This window comes from Larimichthys crocea, chromosome XXIII (assembly GCF_000972845.2).
Source record: "Larimichthys crocea isolate SSNF chromosome XXIII, L_crocea_2.0, whole genome shotgun sequence".
NCBI classification, from domain to species: domain Eukaryota; kingdom Metazoa; phylum Chordata; class Actinopteri; family Sciaenidae; genus Larimichthys; species Larimichthys crocea.
Window position 1 is genome coordinate 6,490,878 of NC_040033.1, and position 20,165 is coordinate 6,511,042.

The window sequence follows — 20,165 nt, forward strand, 5'->3', positions numbered from 1 at the left end:
AGAATCAGGCAGTAAAGTACAGTTGCAGCAGTAAAACCTCTGCTTGCAATGGAGCTATGTGCTTTTATACAGCAAAAGGCCTAAATCACAAAACCACATGACTTCCACGGTCATCCTGTGGTAGCAAACTACCTCCTAGAATCTTCTCTTTGGTGGTTTTCTTCCATTTTTGTAGCATATTTGGTGTCTTTCAGATTCTGCACCCAAAACCCCTGGTGCATAAGCACAGTGTTACTCACTAAAAGAGAGCACAAGAGAATCAAAGGACCAATTCAAAGTTAATTATTAACTAATAGTCAAAAACTGTTTGTTACTCCAGTCTTTAACCTTATTTTGGATACATAAGAAGAGAGATACTTTTTATTAATCTCTCGAGGAGAATTTTTTTTTCACTCAGTTCTTTACATGCATTTTAACCCTGAAATACAACCACACACATACAAAGGGACATGCAGATGTGGAGAGAGATGGTGGAGTGATGGGCAGCCATCCAGCAGCGCCCTGCGAGAGTTATACTGATAATTCTGTTTACATTACACTGTGCCATATTGCCATACGGATGTCTTTAGCTTGTATATATTTTAGATTTTATTTTACATTTTTTACATCTTTTACTTAGATTTTATATGTCATGTTTATGCTGTTTGCACGGGATAAGAGGGAAACGAAATTTCAATACTCTACATACTCTACATATAGCATATATAGCATATATAGTGTAAGAAGGAGAGGTTCCGCAGGTCCTTCATCCCTGCTGCTGTCAGACTGTACCTGCACCACCTGATTGTTGTCGTCTCCTGTTCATGTCCATTGCAATTTTTGTTTCTATTTTATTCCATTTTATTTCATTTATACCTTGCAGTTCTTATTCATATCGTGGTCACTTATTTTTGTAATGCTATTTATCTGGTCACTTATTTTTGTAATGCTATTTATATTATGGTCACTACTCTTGAAATAATACTATTATTTATCACATGGTCACTTTCTTTGCAAGATTACTTACACTATGGTCACTTTAGACTACAATACTCTTTATATATCATGCCACTCTTATCCTTAGTACTTGTCTGTTTTTGAAGGTTGATTACTTTTTCGTGGTTATTGTGTAGTTTAGATATTTCTGTCTGTTTATTGTGTCTTTTTTTTTTGTTTTGGCCTCTTCTACTTTTGTATTTCCCCGAGGTGGGATGAATAAAGTATATCTAATCTAGCAGCATTGACGGCAGTAGCTCAGGGACGGCAGTAGCTCAGTCCATAGGGACTTGCCTTGGGTTCAAGTCCCACATGGACCAAAAATATGGAAGGTGGACTGGTAGCTGGAGAGGTGCCAGTTCACCTCCTGTTGAGCAAGGCACCGATCCCCCACAACTGCTCGCTGGGCGCTTCTCAGGGGGGCTGCCCATCACTCCACCATCTCTCTCCACATTTGCATGTCTATGAGCCCTTGTACCTTGTACTGCATGTGTGTGTCTGGGTTAAAATGCATGCCAAAATAAAATAGAGTGAAAAAAGAATTTCCCCATTGAGGGATTAATAAAGTATATCTTCTTATTTCTTCTTCTTAAAGTTGACTTGACTTGAAGTCCCTATGGACTGAGCTTCTGCTTTTCTGTCAATAGATGAGTGTCACACAGTGGACCTTTAACATGGTTGTTGTGAAGCAGTATGTGGCCTTTAAGCTGCACAAACACACACTCTGCTGGTCAAAGAAGACACAGTTCAGTGCAGAGCTCCTGCAGCTCCGCCTCCGGCGCAGCAGAGGGCGCTGTCAGCTGATTTCACATCGTCTCAAATCTGCGGTGTGAAAAAAAAAAAAAAAAAAAAAAAAAAACCTCTCAGCTGAGGAAAATGGCCGACGTTGAGATGGACATCGCGTCCACAAGAATGAATAATGGCAACGAACACGTGTAAGTTACTCACTGCGAGATAAGACGCGGGTGTTGACGAGCTGCAGAGCGCCTCTCGTTAGCCGGATCCGGAGCCTGGGGGCCGGGCTGCTCCGGAGCTGCTCCCCGCTCAGGGTGACAGAGAGGCGGCTTCACGTTTACATGTCAACGGCTGGCTAACGGTGCTAGCGCGAGCTAACGCTCTTTAGCTCACAGCGTTAAAGTTCAACACACACGGACTGCTGCTCGCTTGTTGTTGGCGTTGTGTGTTATTATTTCTTACATAAATTATAACTGTGTGTATCAAACATTTTGGCGTTTTTTGGCTTTTTTTTTGGTATCAGGCAACGTTTCTGCAACGTTCCTGTAACGTTAGCAAAGCTACCGAGCGGTGCTAGCTCTTTTTTTTTTTAAGTTAGCGCGGCTGAGCTAACGAGCTAAAAACCGTCTCCGGGGGGAAATGAGCGAGTTTCCAGGCGGGGAGCAGGTGTAAGTTCAGGTGTGTGTGTGGATGAAAGTTAGATCTGCTGTTCTTCAACATTCCCGCTCTGTGTTTTTGCACTTTTTGTTGTTTTTAAAGCTAAATTCAGCTCATTACGTAACCCTGCTTCATCCATCGGTGAGTGTTATCCACTATAAAGCTAATGATAAACATGACTACACTGCTATATATAAAGATATATCTATCTATATATATATTTAAAATACATTATTCATCCCATTAGGGTGAAATGTATTTGTTACAGCAGCAGAGGAAAGTGTAGCACACACTACAGAATTAGAAAACACAATAAACAGACAGAAATATCTATAACCTACAACAATAAACACGAAAAACAATCAACCTGTGTACCGAGGATAAAAGTGGCATGATATATAAAAAGAGTATTGTAATGTGAAGGGACCATAGTGTGAGAAATATTACAAAGAAAGTGACCGTGATACAAATATTACATATTATTGCAAGAGTAGTGACTGTAATATAAATTATATTACAAAAGTAAGTGACCGTGATATAAATAATAACAGGTATCAGGTGTTTGCGTACACTACTGATAGTTTTAGAGAATATTGTTGTGATTGTATTTAAGGGGGCGTATTTAAGTAGCTCAGTCCATTGAGACTTGGCTTGGGAACCGGAGGGTGGCCGGTTCAAGTCCCGGTGGGGGGATCGGTGCTTTGCTCAAGGGCCCCCAACTAATCGCTGGGCGCCGATCACTCCACCATCTCTCTCCAAAAAATTGCATGTCTATGCCTTGTACTGCATGTGTGTGTATCTGGGTTAAAATGCATGTAAATAAAATAGTGTTCGTTCCCCGTTCGTGGGATTAATAAAGTATATCTTCTAAAGTGTTCATATTGCTGAACGTTCACAGTTTGAAGTTGCAGGTTTTCTCTTAATGGCAGGAAAGGTGCACCTGAGCCCTGGTTGCCAATGGTTACTGGTGTTGGGGGAGAGACAACAATAGAAAGCTGCTGTGAGCTCTGTGCCCTCGATGTTTGCTGTCAGTATTATCTAACGCAGTGACTTTTTTTTTATTTTTTATGAATGAGTTGTTCATTGGTTGGTGTAAAAACTACGTCTGATACCCGATCTGCTTAATAACATCTGTGTTTGTGTCACAGCTGTATCTTTTTCATTAAAAATAACAAACAGATTGACACGTTATGATTTACGGATCACTCGTTTTTAGCATTAACGCGCTCGATATTTACGATTTGTTCTCTCGTTAAAAACAGGAAGCAGGATCTGGAAAGCCACGAAAGGAGCGGGAACGAGGACAGCGGGGAAATGTCTGAGGAAGAGGAAGAGGAGGAAGAGGTAGGGGTGGACAGCAGCAACACCTAAATATCTCCCGTGGTATGATGCCATGATTCTGATCTCAACCTTTCTACCTTGAATTGAGTCTAAATGAATTTTTTAACGTAGCGGCAGGTGTCAAACTGTAGTGGACACAAATCTATATTTAACAGCAGCTTACCAACACCTGACTACACCTCTTATTTGATTTTAACGACTAAGACCACATCACAAACACTAAATCAGATATGATCATCATCAATAACACCTCATCTGTAACTCCTTTTTATGTACAACTATGTAAAATTGAAGGAAAAAGATTCCAGCCATGTTGTCTAAAATGTAAACATTGAGTCGATCTTCCACCTGAATCAAGCGTCAAACTAACATGCTGTCTCGTCTCGTCCCAGGAGGAGGCAGCGACTAATGGCGAGAAGACAGAAGAGGGACCCAAACATCACAGCAGCAGCGGGAAACACAAGAGGAAAAAACACAAGCATCGCAGTAAGCACAAAAAACACAAGCATGCATCTGACGAGGACAAGGACCGCAAACGCAAGCATCGTCACAAACACAGGAAACACAAACGCAAAGAGGGCTCCTCCCCCTCTGCTGCTGTCCTCTTCGGCTCCTCCAGCCACAGGAAAGTGGAATCCTCTCCGTCCTCTGGAAACCCGAGTCTGGACGACAGGGCCTTGCTGGAGGATTTGGAGAAACAGAGGGCCATGATCAAAGCTGAGCTGGACAGCCAGTTGATGGAGGGCAAAGTTCAGTCGGGCATGGGCTTAATCCTTCAGGGTTATAACTCTGGATCTGAAGAAGATGCAGATGCTCGGATCCGAAATGGAGAACAGCGTCAAAGGGGCAGCTCAGGGAAACCCATCTCTCCCAGAGGGGGGAAAGGTGGGAAATCTAGACGGGACTCAACAGAGGGCAGTAAGTCCAGCACCAAGCGTCGTAGTCGGAGTAAGTCGGCAGACAGGCTAGGGCAGGCCAAGGAGTCTAAGCAGGACAAGGCGACCAAAACCACCAAGGACACAGGGGTTAAAGACAGAGGCCGTGGCCGGAGCCGGTCAAAAGACCGAAAACGCTCAGACAGCACTGACAGGTCCAAGGAGAGAAGCAGGAAATCCAACTCCCCCTCCAGCTGGAGAGGAGAGCAGAAAGGCAGCCGCCCCGACAAACGTCCCTCTCCACAGCGGGACGACAGACCAAACCAGGAGAGAGTGGGCCGGCGGTCCAGATCACCCGGACGAGAGCGGCCAAGTCGCTCAGACGCAGACCGGGACAAACGACCAGCCAAGTCCCCGTCCAAGGACGCTTCATCGGGGAAAGAAAACCGCTCCCCTCACAGACGAGGCCCTCACAGCCCCGTGAGGAAACGCAGTGCTTCCCCGCGCCACAGAGACGCCCAGCACCCCTCAGCTAGTGCCTCAGACAGGACATCGAAGCAGAGCCACTCTCCATCCAGGACAAGGTCTCCACCAAGGAGAGGCCGCAGCCGCTCACCAGACGTCAACGTCAGGAGGAGGGAAGCCTTGGACCGGCAGGACTCACCACTGAGGTTAGCGAGCAGAGTTGATTTGACTTTTATAGCTTCTCGCTGTAAAAAAAAACAAAAAAAACAAACAATGGACTTAAAGTGTTTTTTATGTTTCTACAGGAAGCGTCCGCGGCCAGATGTAGGACCAGGCAGAGACAGATCACGAGAGAACAGTCCCAGATCAGCCTCTCGCCGCAGGATGAGTCGCTCACCTCTAAGAAGGAGGTCCCCATCACCACGACGACGCTCCCGCTCTTCCCCCCGAAGACGGTCTCCACTGGGACACAGGTGACGGCAGCGTTTTGTGTTGTGTGTTTTCAGATGTTTTTTAGTGGGTTCAGGCATTTGTTTTGACTGAAATGCTGGGTTATCGTTTCCTTCTGGAACTTCGCTTGCATTTGAAGTTTCCCAGCTGTGTCGTGGCTTTTTCAGGTTCAAACTCTCCCCCTTCTTTAACACCCGTGCTCTGCAGGTCTGGGGAGAGAGACAGGTACGGCAGGCTCAGGCAGTACCGCCGCTCGACGTCCCGCGATCGGGAGAGGAGGAGAAGACGCAGCAGAGACGAGGACAAGTTCAAGGGCAGCCTTTCAGAGGGCATGAAGGTCGACCAGGAGTCCTCAGAGGGAGAAGTGTGAGTAAAAGATGTTAGATCGAGTTTCCTGTTTTTAAATCCACAATAATAACTAATATTGGATTAAACGTGCTCACGACAAGAAGTTTTACAAACAGATAGCAACAACCTGGAGCTGAGATGCTACCTCAGTTCACTCACATTCCCCCTGATAATCATATTTCTATATTTCTTTGTCTTTACAGGTTAGAGGACTTTGATGGAGAGGAGGTAGATGAAGAGGCTCTTATTGAACAGCGCCGCCAGCAACGCTTGGCCATCGTCCAGGTCCGTTGACACTGATCCAAACCTTCTCTTCTTTATTAGCTGCCGTGTGAGGTCAATATTTATAGAGAAGCTACGTCCTTTTTTATATTGTGCTTCATTTAATGCAAACAAACAACACAACTAATGTCCATGGCTTACAACCTTTGAGATGTTTTCTTATGCTCCCACATCTCCTGCCATCGTACAGAAATACAAGGTCGTGAACGAGGACACCAACATGGTGTCGGAGCCCAGCAGCCCTCAGAGCAGCACACGCAGCCGTTCGCCCTCACCCGACGACATCTTGGAGCGAGTGGCCGCCGACGTCAAGGAGTACGAACGCGAGAACCTCAACACCTTCGAGGCCAGCATCAAAGCCAAGCACAACCTCATTGCCCAGGAGAAAGACGGTAATGTCCCGGTCCAAAACGATCACATTTGTTGGCATACAAGGCCAACTGAATGAACCACACTGTGTGCTGTGTGCGCCGGAAAAGTACAATTTAGTTGCGGATGCAAAAAATGTGCACAGGAACTGTTCATGTTAAGTGTAAGTTGGCACACCCACAGGTCGAACATTGTCCTAAACACTGCACAAGTGATGCTTCCTCACAGGGCAGACCTTTACCAATCAGTCTTTTCCTCTATATCTGCTGGACCAGTGGTCAGATAGTTGCCAAGAAGACATAAATCATGCATGGCTGGAAGTTTTAGTTGAACTGGGATGAGTGATAGGTCAAGCACAAAAGTAGCTCCACATTTTATATGGCAGAGTTATAGAGTAGCTACAGTTGACCCAGGTAACTATAGAAAATTGTACTCTGGCCTCATCCATCACTAAAACTTTTGAAATGTAGCTCTTGAAGAGTTTCTTCTGCTCCTCTTCATCACTAAAGCCCATCGTCTTCTGTGAACTGGAAGAAGCTCCATTAGGGATAGGGGACTTTTTTGAATAGCCTCTTCTCGGTTTTCTGTCATTTTCATAGGAAGCAAAATCACAAAGTTTTTGGTGTTGGGACAAAAATTTTCCCCAGTTCAGTTATTGTCAGTTTAGCAGATATGGAGGAAAGCCAGTTTACAGAGTTGTTTGGTATCATGTTTGCCCTGCCTGTAAGTCGTTTGAACTCAAAAAATGTACATTAATATTTCCCTGCAGTTTGGAACTATTCAACATCTTTGATTTCACACCGTTACATCACAGACCTGAAGGATGCCGGTCTATCCGAAAACAAAAAAAAAATGGCTTGATTTGTGTGAGAAATGCAGAGTTGTGTGATGCAGGGATTTTTAATTTTGTTTCTTTCTGTCATGTGTTCATTCAGTTGCTGGCTTGTAATCCAAAGCCTGGCTGTCTCTGCCACCTGCAGCATATTTTGAGCTCTGCAGAGTATGTGAATCAAACACATGTTCCAGAGAATTCTGTTTTACAACCTGGTGCATGAGCAGAAACTCACTCTTTTCTTTGTTTTGTTTTTTTTTGTTTGTTTCAGGAGCAAACCCAAAGAAGCCTTCAGCGCCCGACATGTTTACAGAGTCGGATGACATGTTTGCAGCCGACTTTGATGTAAGTGTTTTCAATTCTGAGGGGGAAAATAAATGTAATGTATAATTTTCACCGGCTTTGTCTGATAAGAGGAAACACTTGAAGACTCTCAGCTGCTGAACTCATTTTTGTGTTGTTTGTGTAGAGTGCCAGGATGAGAGCAGCAGGTGTTGGGAAGGACTTCAAGGAGAACCCCAACCTCAGGGACAACTGGACCGATGCTGAGGGTTACTACCGTAAGTGCTGCCTGTCTAGAAAAGCATGCACAAAATCATGAAATCTTAAAGATAGAATCCAAACCTGAACATTTCTTAGTGTACCACCTCATGTTGTTTCTGGCACAAACCCTTGTTCAGACATGACACAGGCACAGAAGCACACTACCTATCCAGAGTATGTGTGTACAGTAAACTCTGCCAGTGTAAATCAATATGTTAGAAGCCACCTAAATCATCTGGCATCAATGCTTATCAACGCTTTCTTGTGGTTCTTCAGGGGTGAACATCGGTGAGACGCTGGACAAACGCTATGATGTGTATGGCTACACTGGCCAGGGTGTATTCAGCAACGTGATCAGAGCCAGGGACACTGCCAGGGCCGGCCAGGAGGTGGCAGTCAAGATCATCCGAAACAATGAACTCATGTAAGTCATACCTCATACTACAACAAACTCCATTAATATCAAAGTTTACCTTACAACAACAACAGACGATATAGATACTCTCAACAACAATCATTTATGTTTGATTTCATTTTCATTAAAATGTGGATGATTTCATTGTTTGGTCGACAGGCAGAAGACCGGCTTGAAAGAGTTAGAATTCCTCAAGAAGCTGAACGACGCCGATCCTGACGACAAGTTCCACTGCCTCCGCCTGTTCAGGCATTTCTACCACAAGCAGCATCTGTGTTTGGTGTTTGAGCCTCTCAGGTACTTTGTTCTTCACGTCATGTGAAGGATGAGACGTGTATTTCTGCGATGACCTCACTTCCTAATCACCCGTGTTCTTGTCGTTCGTAGTATGAATTTACGAGAGGTGTTGAAGAAATACGGTAAAGACGTCGGGCTCCACATCAAGGCCGTGCGCTCCTACAGTCAGCAGCTCTTCTTGGCCCTCAAGCTGCTCAAACGATGCAACATCCTCCACGCTGACATCAAACCAGACAATATCCTGGTACGGTCTAAAGACTGCATCTCCACATCGACTTAATTCACTTTGTAGAAATGAAAATGTGCCAAAAATCTTTGTTTTTCTGTCAAAAGGTCAACGAATCGAAGACCATTCTGAAGCTGTGTGATTTTGGTTCTGCATCTCATGTCGCTGACAACGACATCACACCGTACCTGGTCAGCAGATTCTACAGAGCTCCAGAAATCAGTAAGTTTCATTATTCGTGTAAATCACCAAGTCATTTATTGTATTCAAACGAGGACCTTGCTCACAACGTCTTTCTGTTCAGTCATAGGAAAACCGTACGACTATGGGATTGACATGTGGTCTGTTGGCTGCACTTTATATGAGCTGTACACTGGTAAAATCCTGTTTCCTGGATCTTCTAACAATCACATGATCAAACTCGCTATGGACCTCAAGGGCAAGATGCCCAACAAGGTAACATTGCATCATACATTTTCAGCTTTATTGTTTCCCTCTTTCCTGGATGAAATGAGACGTGTTGCTCTTCCACGCCGTGTTTGAGAGCTCATGACTGACGCAATGTTGTGGTTTTCTTTGCTTAGATGATCCGTAAAGGCTTGTTCAAAGACCAGCACTTCGATCAGAATTTGAACTTCCTGTACATTGAAGTAGACAAAGTGACAGAAAGGGTAAGTTGTTCCTTCTTCCTTCTAGTTCTGATGGAAACAAACATCCTACAATTCTCTTACAATCAGCCTGTCATCATTAACTCAGCCTGACTCGTGTCATTTCTCTGCATCATCAGGAGAAGGTGACGGTGATGAGCACCATCAACCCCACCAAAGACCTGCTGGCAGACATGATCGGAGGCCAGCGACTGCCTGAGGACCAGAGGAAGAAGGTGATGCAGCTGAAGGACCTGCTGGATGGCACCCTGATGCTGGACCCAGCCAAACGCATCAGCATCAACCAGGCTCTGCAGCACCCCTTTATCCAGGAGAAGATCTGAGAACAGCCTGAACGCCACACACACACTCCCCAGAGCAGACACAGAACCAACCACTAAACCAGCTCTGACAGGAACTCTGCAGTGAGGCAGCCAACCCACAGACTTCTACTCAGAATGTCATGAATTTATGTTCTTCCTCAACTTTATTTTGTTTATGGATAATTGCGTTTTATTGTAAATAGATCATTAAAAATGGTAGCCATTCTTGAAGATTTTTTTTGCGAATTCATCATTGTAAACTTCCCCTCGTACCCAGCGATGCAGTTACGGACTTCTTCTTTTTTTTAATTTAACTGGCATTGAAGTGACAGATGTTTTAAAGAAAACTATAATTCCTGTAAATACTGTATGTCTATTGCATTAACAATCTCGAGCAGCAGACAGTTGAGTTTAGTTGTAGTTGCAGGTGTCTAAATACATCATTTTCTTTCATGACCACAATTCTCATTGTGGGGCGATGCATGCTTTTTGAATGTGCACCCTTTGTGCTCTAGATTTCTGTGGTGCAGGCCTGTGTAAATGCTCTGTATGTGCGTCAGTGTCCCCACATGTGACAGCAACTCCCCTCCCCATTCCTAAACAAGTCTTCAGGCTTTTAGGTCTGAACAGAAGGAATATAGATGCATATTATGTACTCCCTGAACAAGATTTATTATTATTTTTTTCAAAGAAAATAGTCATTGTTTTCCGTTCTTTTTCTTCTGCTGGACATTTCCATGTTTTTTACCTCCCTCTCTCCGACACTCTGGCTAGGTCCTGGCTCTCAAAGGCTCTCACATTCAAGTGCCTCCCGTATGAGCCTAGTGTGATAAAACACCAAACAATGCTGGCCTGTCGAAGCCACACCTGTGACCCTCCTCTCCCATTGTTGTATATAGTCCACGGTTACTGTCAGTTCATGTGTGACTAATTGTTTTTTTTTGTTTTTTGTTTTTTTTCCCCCCATTAAGTGGTAAAAAAAAAAAAAACAATCTTGTGATTTCAATAAAGAATAGTTGTGGAAACGCTGCTGAAAGAGCACCTTCAGTATAAGACAACTTTTTAGTAATAAAATGTTTCCTATTGTATACCAAACACCCTTTCTTCATTCTGATTCACGCCGTGCCCTGCACGTCCTGTGTATCAGTAGCTTGATTGATATAAAAGTGTTTAGATGGGAAGCGGAACACGTGTGCAGGTTTCACAGCTAGGGCTTTTTTTTTTTTGATACTTGCACCCCACTAAGTGCAAGTCTGAAGATGGTAAGAGCAGTGAAGGGGGAAGTTGCTGCATCGTCCTGAGCATCAAAAGTAAGAACGATCTATCTTGTATCCAGTTGGAACAATTTTACAGCTCTCCTGCTCCCTCTCTGCAGCGGGAAGTCATGATTGCACTTGTGTTGAGCTTCTAAAAAGCATAATGGGAGGCTCGCTTAGAAGAGATTCCCATTTTCTACATCTGGAAGGTTAGGGAATGATGCAATGGCTCTCTGTGCCGCACTAAAAGGGCTTCTGATAGGAGCTAATGGGCCGTCGGCTTTAAAGGGTCTGTAAATACGTGTGAACTGTAGTGGAATAACTACTGGTAAAGATGTCCGTGTGAATGAGCAGGGATACCAACACCTACTGGCTTTAATCTCAGCACAGTGAGACGAGGGTTTGACTGCTTTTAATGTGAACATGTAACCAAACAAGTCATTTCTAACAATATAATTGTAATTTCATGTGACGATCAGAAGAGGGCATCAGAAGCACTAGATATTCCCCATGAATGACGGATGACAGTGGAGGTTTATTTTATTTTTTAATGAGGGAGTCGTAAATAGAGTGTGTCCAAGTACAGAAGTAGTTATTCTGTTTTTTTGAAACTCGGCATATAAAGAAGAACAGAAGAGACTTAAAATATAATTTCCATTTTTATTAAAACCATACAAACATTTGTAGTCAGTTATAAAAGAGCAAAGTGGCTCTTCTGGCGGAGGGGCAGTGCTGGGCCCCTTGAAGCTCCGCTCTGAGCCAGGTCTGTCTGGCCTCTACCCAGGGCCTGGGAATCCCTGTTTTTCGAAGTCAATTCTTTATTGGCCCCAGGATACTCCCCATTTCCTCTGCTAAACCTACAGAAAGATATTGTATTTACACATTATATATAAAAGAGCACAATAAATGTGAAAACTTAAAAAAACAAACAAAAAAAACAAAACAAAGAAAAGTAGAATGCATTTCGCAAATCTTAACTTTTCTAATATTCAGACTTTTCTTATGTAAATGATCTTTTTTTCAGGTCTCTGAAGACACTTTAAAATGTTTATCTTTAATTTTTTTTTTTTTTCATAATTCACAATGGAAGATTGGCAGTGATCTTTCTCTTTACCGACAGGCAGATTCTTATAAGGCACATACCCCAATGTAATTTCCCTCCTTCAAAAAGGAAATGATTTCTACTTTTTTGAAACAAAACAAAACAAAAAAAAATAAAGAAGGGAACAAAAAAAAAAACACCATCAATGCACAGCTACAAAAATGACAAAAGTACCAAAGAACAACAAAACAGTTTGTACCTCATTGCTTTGACGCTGAATAAAAGGTAAACTACTCAATATTCTGTGTTCAGTCACATGAGACTGCAAGGCAATACTAACACTGTTGACAAAGTCACTGCAATACTTGATGGCAGTACACATTCTAAATTTAAGAGCTTTCAAGGAGAAAACAATACAGATGATTTCCTATGAAACAAAAACACGTCACTTTTACAGCATTTATCGTCATGAGAGGGAAGTTCATGTGCTGTGAACCACTGTTGGTCATTAAGACAAGTTTAAAAACATGATGTACTCATATCTATTTATGTAAGCATACATAAAGCACCAAATGGGACCTTTGATCATCGAGGAGAAAATGTCCATGTTCATATAAGCTCCAAGCAACCGTGCAATCCAACGTCACAAACAGAATATAAAAACACTGTTATATACACTTGTGAGTACCTTAGCAGACTAACTAAATCGAGCCATTTAGATATCAAGTAGACGACTATCTACGGTGCCTTGAAGACTTGGATGTGTCCGTTTGGTGGACTCCATACCATACCGCAGTTACTCTTGACAAAAACACCACTTGGTAAAACTTGGTAGAAGCACTGAAACATTTACAGATTCACAAAAGTAACATGGAAACAAAATGACAACAAATGTAAATACGCCACTTATTAAAACCTATGATATATAAAGTTATCGTCAGGGCCTGTTAAATTAATGACCCATGTCTGACCTGCTGTAATAAGAATGGATTTAGCGGCTTTGTACCTGTGCGATCAGAAACGGTAGATACTTGGCACAAGGGCTAGTCTATGTACCTATATAGACAGTGTTCATGTTTAACCTTGAATACATGCATTTTTACCATCAGTGTGTACAGCAAAACAGTGACAATACACAGAATACTGTTTTAAAGAAGTGAGCTTTTGCTCACCATCACATAGTAATACAAAGAGAAGAGCTTCCAAAAATAGCCTACATTCCAGAAAAGGAATATAACTATTTATCTATACATAATTTTGACACATCCCATTTCTGTGTGGGATGACATTTTTACAAAATAAATTGGTTTGGCAACTGCCTGTTCCACAACACTTTTAAGTACACAATAAAGTTCTCGTAATTGCCACTTTGGTCTTAATCTTCACATACACCAGAGTTTTTCTCTTCCTTTTTATTTATTTATTTTTTTTCCATTTTTCCTAAGGGAGGAGAAAGCCGAGAGAGAGAGAGCAGCTACTGCATGATAGCCAGGAACTTGCTCTCCTCAGCAAGTGTGGTGAGGAGAGAGCTCATGTCTCCAATCGCCATGTTGTTTAAGCCAGGGGCCACACTGTGGAAGGCTGCAGATGCTCGAGGGGTGGTCAGGCGTGACGAGGTCCTGGACAGACCCTGGAAGATGGAGGGACTCAACACCCCAGACACCAGGCTTCCCTGGTCAAAGCCATCCTCCAGTATGGCACCAAAGTCCAGACTTACCCCCTCGTCTAATACAACAGGCACATTGCCGTCCACTGTGCTGGTCACCTGATCTGCACCAGGGGAGAGAAGGGCAACCGAGTTCCCACTTCCACTGCCACCACCTTGTCCCACAGGCTCAGCCATGGAGTCTAGTAAGCACTGATCTTCCAGGACAGGGAACGAGGAGGCCTTGTGATCTGCTGGTTCATAAGAGAGGCAGTCACCAAAGCCCTGCTCCAAGTATCCATGGTCTGGGGCCTCCAGTTTCAGTCCTGATACCTGATGCGCAAGGGAACAGTGGTCCCCACTTCTCTGCAGTTGTTGCTGCTGGTTGAGACTAGCCTGGATTTCACTTGAGTTCTCGAGGTACTGCTGGGTCCTGACCAAGTTCCTGTAACTGTTGATCGGTGGGCGAGGGACATGGACCTGCCGATTGTGATGAAGGGCAGTTCCCTGGGAGAGGCTGGGTAGGTTGTCCATAGAGACCCTGCTTAGAACTAGGTTGTTCCCAACATGGCAAGAGGTGCTACCATTGTGGTTCTGCTGGAAGTGGCTCTGTTTTTGAGGTCCATTGGAGGCCTGCTGTTTGAAGCCCTGCGGAAGAGGCCCATCAATGATTTGAGAGAAGTTAGGCCTTCCGAAGGTGTTTGTTGAGTTGTGACCAGTACCTCTCATCTCCATGCAGGAGTTAGGCGTTGTCTCTAGCTTCACCACAGGGTTGACACAGCAAGAACTTTGAGACTGATTAGCCTGGGCGCAACTGTTCTGGAAATCAAGGGGCACTTGCTGCTGAACAACCATGTTTCCAAACCTGCCAAAGGGCACAGATACAGATCCATGTTCTGACCCTGACCACCTTCCACACTGTGTCTGATGGTTTTGTTCCCTCTGAGGAGACCTGTCAGCACTACCGGAGCTCACTTCATTCCACTGGATGGGAAGCTTACTAGGGCTCTTCCGCTCTACTACCTGGTGGGTTTGGAGATTGTGGGATCCAGAGAAGGCCATATTCAACCCTGAAGTCTGGATCTGTTCTATCTCCTCCATTGATGGATGGGAGTTGTCCCTTTGGCTAGAAGCTATTTGGTCCTCAATGTGCATGTAGGAGCCACCATCCACCTGAACCTGGGAATGGAGATACTGCACCAGATCATCTGGTAGCATATCCTCATCCCCAAGCAACAGGCCAGCCTCGCTGTCATCCTCCATGGCCAGGGCTTCTAAGGCTGCATGTTCTGCAATGCTAGGGGTGTAAGGTGAGTGCTGTAGGCCTCTCTGCAGGTTGCCTTCTGAACGCGTGTAGTTCTGTAGGCTAAAGTTGCGAGTTTCGGGTGTAGAATGATGAGACAAAGGTGGGAGAGGGTGGAGGTTGTTGAGGCTATTAAAGCGTTGCACTGGGGGCAGATTGCAAATATCTGGAGCCTGCGTCCGCACTGGGTCACTGGCCCTCCGGTTCCCATTCAGTGGTCCCTCGCCAGGATACAGGACCCTCCTCCTGTAACCTGAATGCCCCATATACCCATTTGTGTACCCGTTGGTGCCTTCACTGCATCGATGTGGCCTAACTAGAGGTGGCAAAGAGTTGTTGCTACCACCCTCATCCACCATGGCCATTCGAGTCTTCAAGCTCATGCGCTCCATGTTGGGTAAAGGTGTGGGAGGTGGGCCGCCAGTTGCTGCTGCATACTTGGCTTTCAGGTGGTAGTGTTGTGCTGGGGTTAAAGTGAGCATCCCCCGTGACCCGCCCCCTCCTCCTATACCTACTCCTCCCACACCTCCACAGCCCCCACCTGAGAGTATCCCTCCACCCCCTCCTCCTGTCCCACCTCCATACTGGCTTGCCTCACTGGACCGGCGGGAGGCATCAGTGGAGATAGGGTCGTAAGAGTCAGTGGAGCTAAGGTTGTGGAGGCGGCGGTGGTGGGAGGCCGCCATCATACCCTCACTCTGGGAAGCCTGGCTGGAGCGTCGACTGGAGAAGCAGGGGGAGATACCAGAGGATCGCCGACTGCTGCTCAGGTAGGCTGAACTGGTGTTGCTACCACTGCTGTCACGCCGGTCTCGGAGCAAATTAAGCACTGTTAGCTCTGTGCTGCCAAGCTCAGCATGAACAGGTGGCTGAGGAGCAGGCACCCCCCACTGCCTGCCCAGACAGGATCCTGGGGAGAAACACAGACAGAACAAAAAAAAAAAAAGGAATGAAGAAAGTTTGGACATGATAGAGAGAACAAGGAAATTATGTGGTGAAAGGGAGTTTACAGGAGGACAAGAGAGAAAAAGCCAAATAAGTTAAGTGTAGGTGTGGAGAGATCCCTCAAACAGATGTTGCCAAGCAGCTCTTGGCCATAAAACATTGTTACATGCTATTTTCCTCTGATATACGGCTTGATATGGTTTTGATACCATTTTCCAGCTGAACAGTAAATTTGTTTTGCTGAATGTTTCAGCCAAAATGGGCAAGATGGAATTCGGGATCATTTATTTCTGACAGCGTGATTTGCACACATATTTGCGGTGATGTGTTAATTCTGAGTACAGGTGCTTTTTATCTGCATAATGCCCATGAGCTCAACAGTATGTCAAAATAAGGATATTAAAGACTCTGGAAAAACATTAGAAGATTTAGAAAACAAACATGGATCTTACCCTTCCCCACAATGTTGGGTAGTGTGGATCCTTTTGGGGGCGGTGTAGGGGACAGGGGCCCGAGCCTGGGCAGTGCTCCATTCACCTGCTTCAGCCTCTCCATCTTGATGTGCTCCATCCAGCGCAGAGGGCGGCCGACACTTCGCCTCGCCTGCAGGGTCAGCATGGCCATGGTTGCCGTGGAGACTGTGGAGTCCATGATGGGGGCTGGCTCACCCTCACACTCCTCGTCCGCTTCTTCTTCGTTTTCCTCTTTCTCCTCGTTCTTCTCCAGCCCCTCCCCTGGCGAGCGTCCGGCGCTCACAGCAAGCTGGACTCCACTGCTGGGATAGGTGCTGATGGGGGACTGGTCACTGCTGCATGTAGACTGACCGCCAGGGCTTGGCTGAGACGTCTGACAAGACAGACCAGGAAAGACAAAATGATTGAGAGAGGGGATGAAAGGAAGACGAAGAAGTTTATTTCAGGTGACACGAGGGAAGGACATCATTTGAAGGACGTATTAGACAATGACAATCATTCACAAAAGATGACGGACCATTATGAAACTCTAATCATGTGTTTATATAATCATCTTGCATAATAGTTGCAGTTATTTTGGAAAAAAAGATGTTTTGTACATTATTGGGGCATGAGTAATGCCTCCCCCCTGTGATCCCATCAGGACATCGACAGGAAAAAAAAAGTTTTAAAAGAGAAATCATGTTTTGGTTGTTTTCAGGGGACAACGGTCTCTTTGTGAGAACAGTTAGTGCTTAATTAGGATGTTTACTGAATTTCAGGAATTATGTAGCACTGAGGAATAATGGAATTACTTTTTTTTTTAGCACGGCAAGTGTCAACAGTTTTTTCGAGGGCATTCATCCCTGTGTGAATAAATCTGGCGGCACAAAGTTCTGACCAAGAGTCTGGGCATTACTCAAAAGAATCATCATTGCACTCTTCGAAATGTTACCATGAAATGAGAATAATTGCTGAATGAACGTGAGGGATGAGGAAAAACCTACTATGAGAACAAATCTGGCGTTTTTTTGGGTGAAGGTCAATTCAAAGAGTTGTGATGGGGTGAGAAAACATCCAACAACAGACAAGAAAAACAATGAGCAAGAAAAGAAAAAGTGAGACTTGGAGAGGAAATTTTACAAATGCAATATGAAGGGATACCCATCTCACCTGATTACCCACTGTCCTTAGAAAGGGAAGGAGAGAAATGCCGAAGCATCGGATAGAAGAAAAGGTTTGCTCATTAGAAGTCTTTAGAGTTAAATGTGCATGCCCCCTATTCAATGTTAAACAGAAACCTGAATGCTAGATGTTTAAACTATGTTCAAGTAAAGGAATTAGTAAAAGTATTAGAAAAGAATACAAATTCAAGCTGTAAGTGAACTTAAAATTAAGTCTCACCATGGGCTTCTCTGTCTTGATGGACTTGACCTGCAGACATTCATCCTGTTTTGAGGTAGCGTGGTTGTACTCCCTTTGGTCCGTATACCCACCCAGGGGCAGTTGCCCTGGTGACCGTCCCTGGCCGTTGCCCCCAGGCTCCCGAGGTTGGGGCGGAGGGCGCGGATAATCTCCACGCTGTTTCTTGGTGACGTGTGCCTCCGGCCCGTGCACCGTCTTCACGTGCTTACGTAACGAGCTCGGGTCCGTGTAGCGTTTGGTGCAGCCTGGGATTTTACACACATACGGTTTCTGAAAATGAAAAGGAAGAAAGATGAGCTGATTTTAAAACACCATATCCAAGCAGCAACAAAGCAGCGTAACTTTTTTTAAAATCCTGTCTGTCTGTACCTCATTTGAGTGTGTGCGATTCTGATGTTTCGCCCGATCTGAGGCGTTGGAAAAGGCCTTGTTGCAGCCTTCGTGCTCACACACATAAGGTTTCTCTCCAGTGTGGGATCGTAAGTGAGTCTTAAGGTTTTCCAGACGGGAGTAGGCCTTCGCACAGCCCTCAAACTGTTACGGGAAAAGAGAGAGAGGACATCACTCACACAGCCAGTCAGCTTACACGTAAAATAGCTTTACATCTGCAGTAAACAGCGCTATCCTTACCGTGCACTTGTGGGGTTTTTCCCCAGTATGCCTGCGCATGTGGACCACCAGCATGTACTGTGCCTTGAAGGGCTTCTGTTCTCGAGAGCATTCTTCCCACCGACAAACAAACTCCTTCTTCTCCCCGTGGATGTGGTCATTGTTGATGTGCTAGGGGGAAAAAAAAGATGACAGAACTTTAATTGAAAGCAATCAATGCATTATTATCAGAAACTCTCATAGCGCTCGTTGTGTCTGTGCGTGAGAATAAAGTAAGGACGAAGGTCTAAGTGGTTTCTTTTTTTTTTTTTGCCTTGAATTGATTTGTTGTTCATTTGATGCTTGTTTTGTTGCATAGGAGGCAAATCTATCATCCTCCTTCCTGTTTTCCATTTCTTTTATGTGGCATTCTCTCCATTTAATTTCACCCATCTCATGTCTCTTAACTCTTCCAGCCTTTTCTCTTTCTCTGCTTTTGAAATCTGCACAAACACTCGGGAGGAAAAAAACAAAAAAAAACAGCAGACTTGTGAGTCTCAGTGTCCGATCTGAACAGGATTTTCAAATAAAACCCTGTCACTTCGCATCACATTGGGCCCCTCGCCCCTCCATGACAAGTGCTGACAGTTGTGCTGCCGTGGCAACTTCCAATCTGAGGCTTAGGAAGAAGGGGGAGGTGAGGAGATAGGGCGAGGAATCAAAAAGTTCAGTCGAGGTATCTGAAATGCAGGGGCTTTACAACTCCAGCCAAGCATTATATCTGCGAGCACCACCTTCCTCTTTCTCTCTGCCCTTTTTTTCCCCCCCTTCTTCTTTTCTCACCAACTTGTCTTGTAAAACTGGGTAAGTGGTGGATGTTACAGAGGAATGAAAGAGGTGAAAAGGGGAGAAAAAAAAAAAAAAGTCATGCAGACGTTAGACCCTCTGGGGACGAAGTCAACATCTGGCTCTCTTTCAGAGACAACACTGTGGTGGCCTCTGAAGTGCCTTTCCGGGAGCAATTTAAACCCAGGGAGACAGACACAATATCCTGACCAAAAGAAAACCGGTATTATTACATTCCTGAGCAGCTGAGAAGAGAGTCTTTTTACCTCGCGGCTGAATGAAGAGCGACGGATGGCAACCGAGCCGGGGAGATAAATAGAGACTTGACTTTGAATGCTCTTAAACGTCTGGGGAAAACGTGCTTTCTTCGAGCACTTACTCGCGAGACTGTTGAGCTATAAAACATGAAGCACCAAAGCAAATAAAGTTTCCAGGGTCAGTTCCCCTCCAGGCATGACGCTGCCATGACAATAGCATCTTTGTACCTTCCCAATGGCCAGATCATGACCCCGCAAATATCCACGAGCATGACATCCACCAGAAACCGCCCTATATTTAATCTCTCATTTGACCCCGAGTCTCCACTGCACTCGCTCTCCCTGTACTACAAGAGGAGGAGTATCGACAAATGAGTCAGCGCTGTAGCAGCGGGGTGCGACAGCGAAGGCAAAGAGCAAAATTGACACTAATATATCCGCAATGGACCTCCATTATTCTCACTTGACAGTTTTTAATTTCAAAGTGACAAAACAAGACTAATTCCACAGAAAATGATTGGGGACTGGATGACCACAGACGTTAGTGAAGTTTCCCCCCCCCCCAAGATTGATCTCCTCCTCACCCTCGGCCAGAGCCTCCCGAAAAACCTGACTTGTCTTCCTCT

General features: G+C 44.8%; 2 protein-coding genes across 3 annotated transcripts in view; one reads left to right on the forward strand and one right to left on the reverse strand.

The window, feature by feature from the left end:
* Nucleotides 1-1,731: 1,731 nt before the first annotated feature.
* Nucleotides 1,732-10,805, forward strand: prpf4bb (pre-mRNA processing factor 4Bb). 2 transcript variants are annotated; one of them, XM_010747364.3, is made up of 16 exons: nt 1,732-1,910; nt 3,630-3,711; nt 4,101-5,254; nt 5,354-5,521; nt 5,706-5,864; nt 6,050-6,131; nt 6,319-6,520; nt 7,601-7,674; nt 7,799-7,889; nt 8,149-8,296; nt 8,447-8,584; nt 8,675-8,828; nt 8,918-9,032; nt 9,115-9,266; nt 9,395-9,481; nt 9,598-10,805. In XM_010747364.3, exons 1-16 carry the CDS (start codon nt 1,852-1,854, stop codon nt 9,799-9,801), a joined length of 3,069 nt encoding a protein of 1,022 aa, XP_010745666.2. In that variant the 5' UTR covers nt 1,732-1,851; the 3' UTR covers nt 9,802-10,805. The 2 variants fall into 2 exon arrangements, with proteins under 2 accessions (XP_010745666.2, XP_027130044.1); XM_027274243.1 differs by lacking the exon at nt 1,732-1,910 and adding an exon at nt 2,015-2,388 and having other exon boundaries at nt 9,598-9,801.
* Nucleotides 10,806-11,332: 527 nt separating this feature from the next.
* The window catches only part of gli3 (GLI family zinc finger 3), a 90,154-nt gene continuing 81,321 nt past the window's right edge, over nt 11,333-20,165 (reverse strand). Inside the window, exons 11-15 of the mRNA XM_019276251.2 lie at nt 18,479-18,628; nt 18,218-18,382; nt 17,828-18,118; nt 16,424-16,817; nt 11,333-15,936 (exon numbers count right to left, since the gene is read on the reverse strand). Of these exons, the coding sequence (XP_019131796.1) occupies nt 13,553-15,936; nt 16,424-16,817; nt 17,828-18,118; nt 18,218-18,382; nt 18,479-18,628 (3,384 nt within the window). The 3' untranslated portion in view covers nt 11,333-13,552. The remainder of the gene's footprint in view (nt 15,937-16,423; nt 16,818-17,827; nt 18,119-18,217; nt 18,383-18,478; nt 18,629-20,165) is intronic.

Excerpts from the sequence above, each read along its gene's own strand:
- prpf4bb (XM_010747364.3), top strand. The coding sequence starts at position 1,852 with ATGGCCGACGTTGAGATGGACATCGCGTCCACAAGAATGAATAATGGC. Across the intron at positions 5,865-6,049 it reads GAGTCCTCAGAGGGAGAAGT|GTTAGAGGACTTTGATGGAG; the intron begins GTGAGTAAAAGA and ends TTGTCTTTACAG. Across the intron at positions 7,675-7,798 it reads TGTTTGCAGCCGACTTTGAT|AGTGCCAGGATGAGAGCAGC; the intron begins GTAAGTGTTTTC and ends TTGTTTGTGTAG.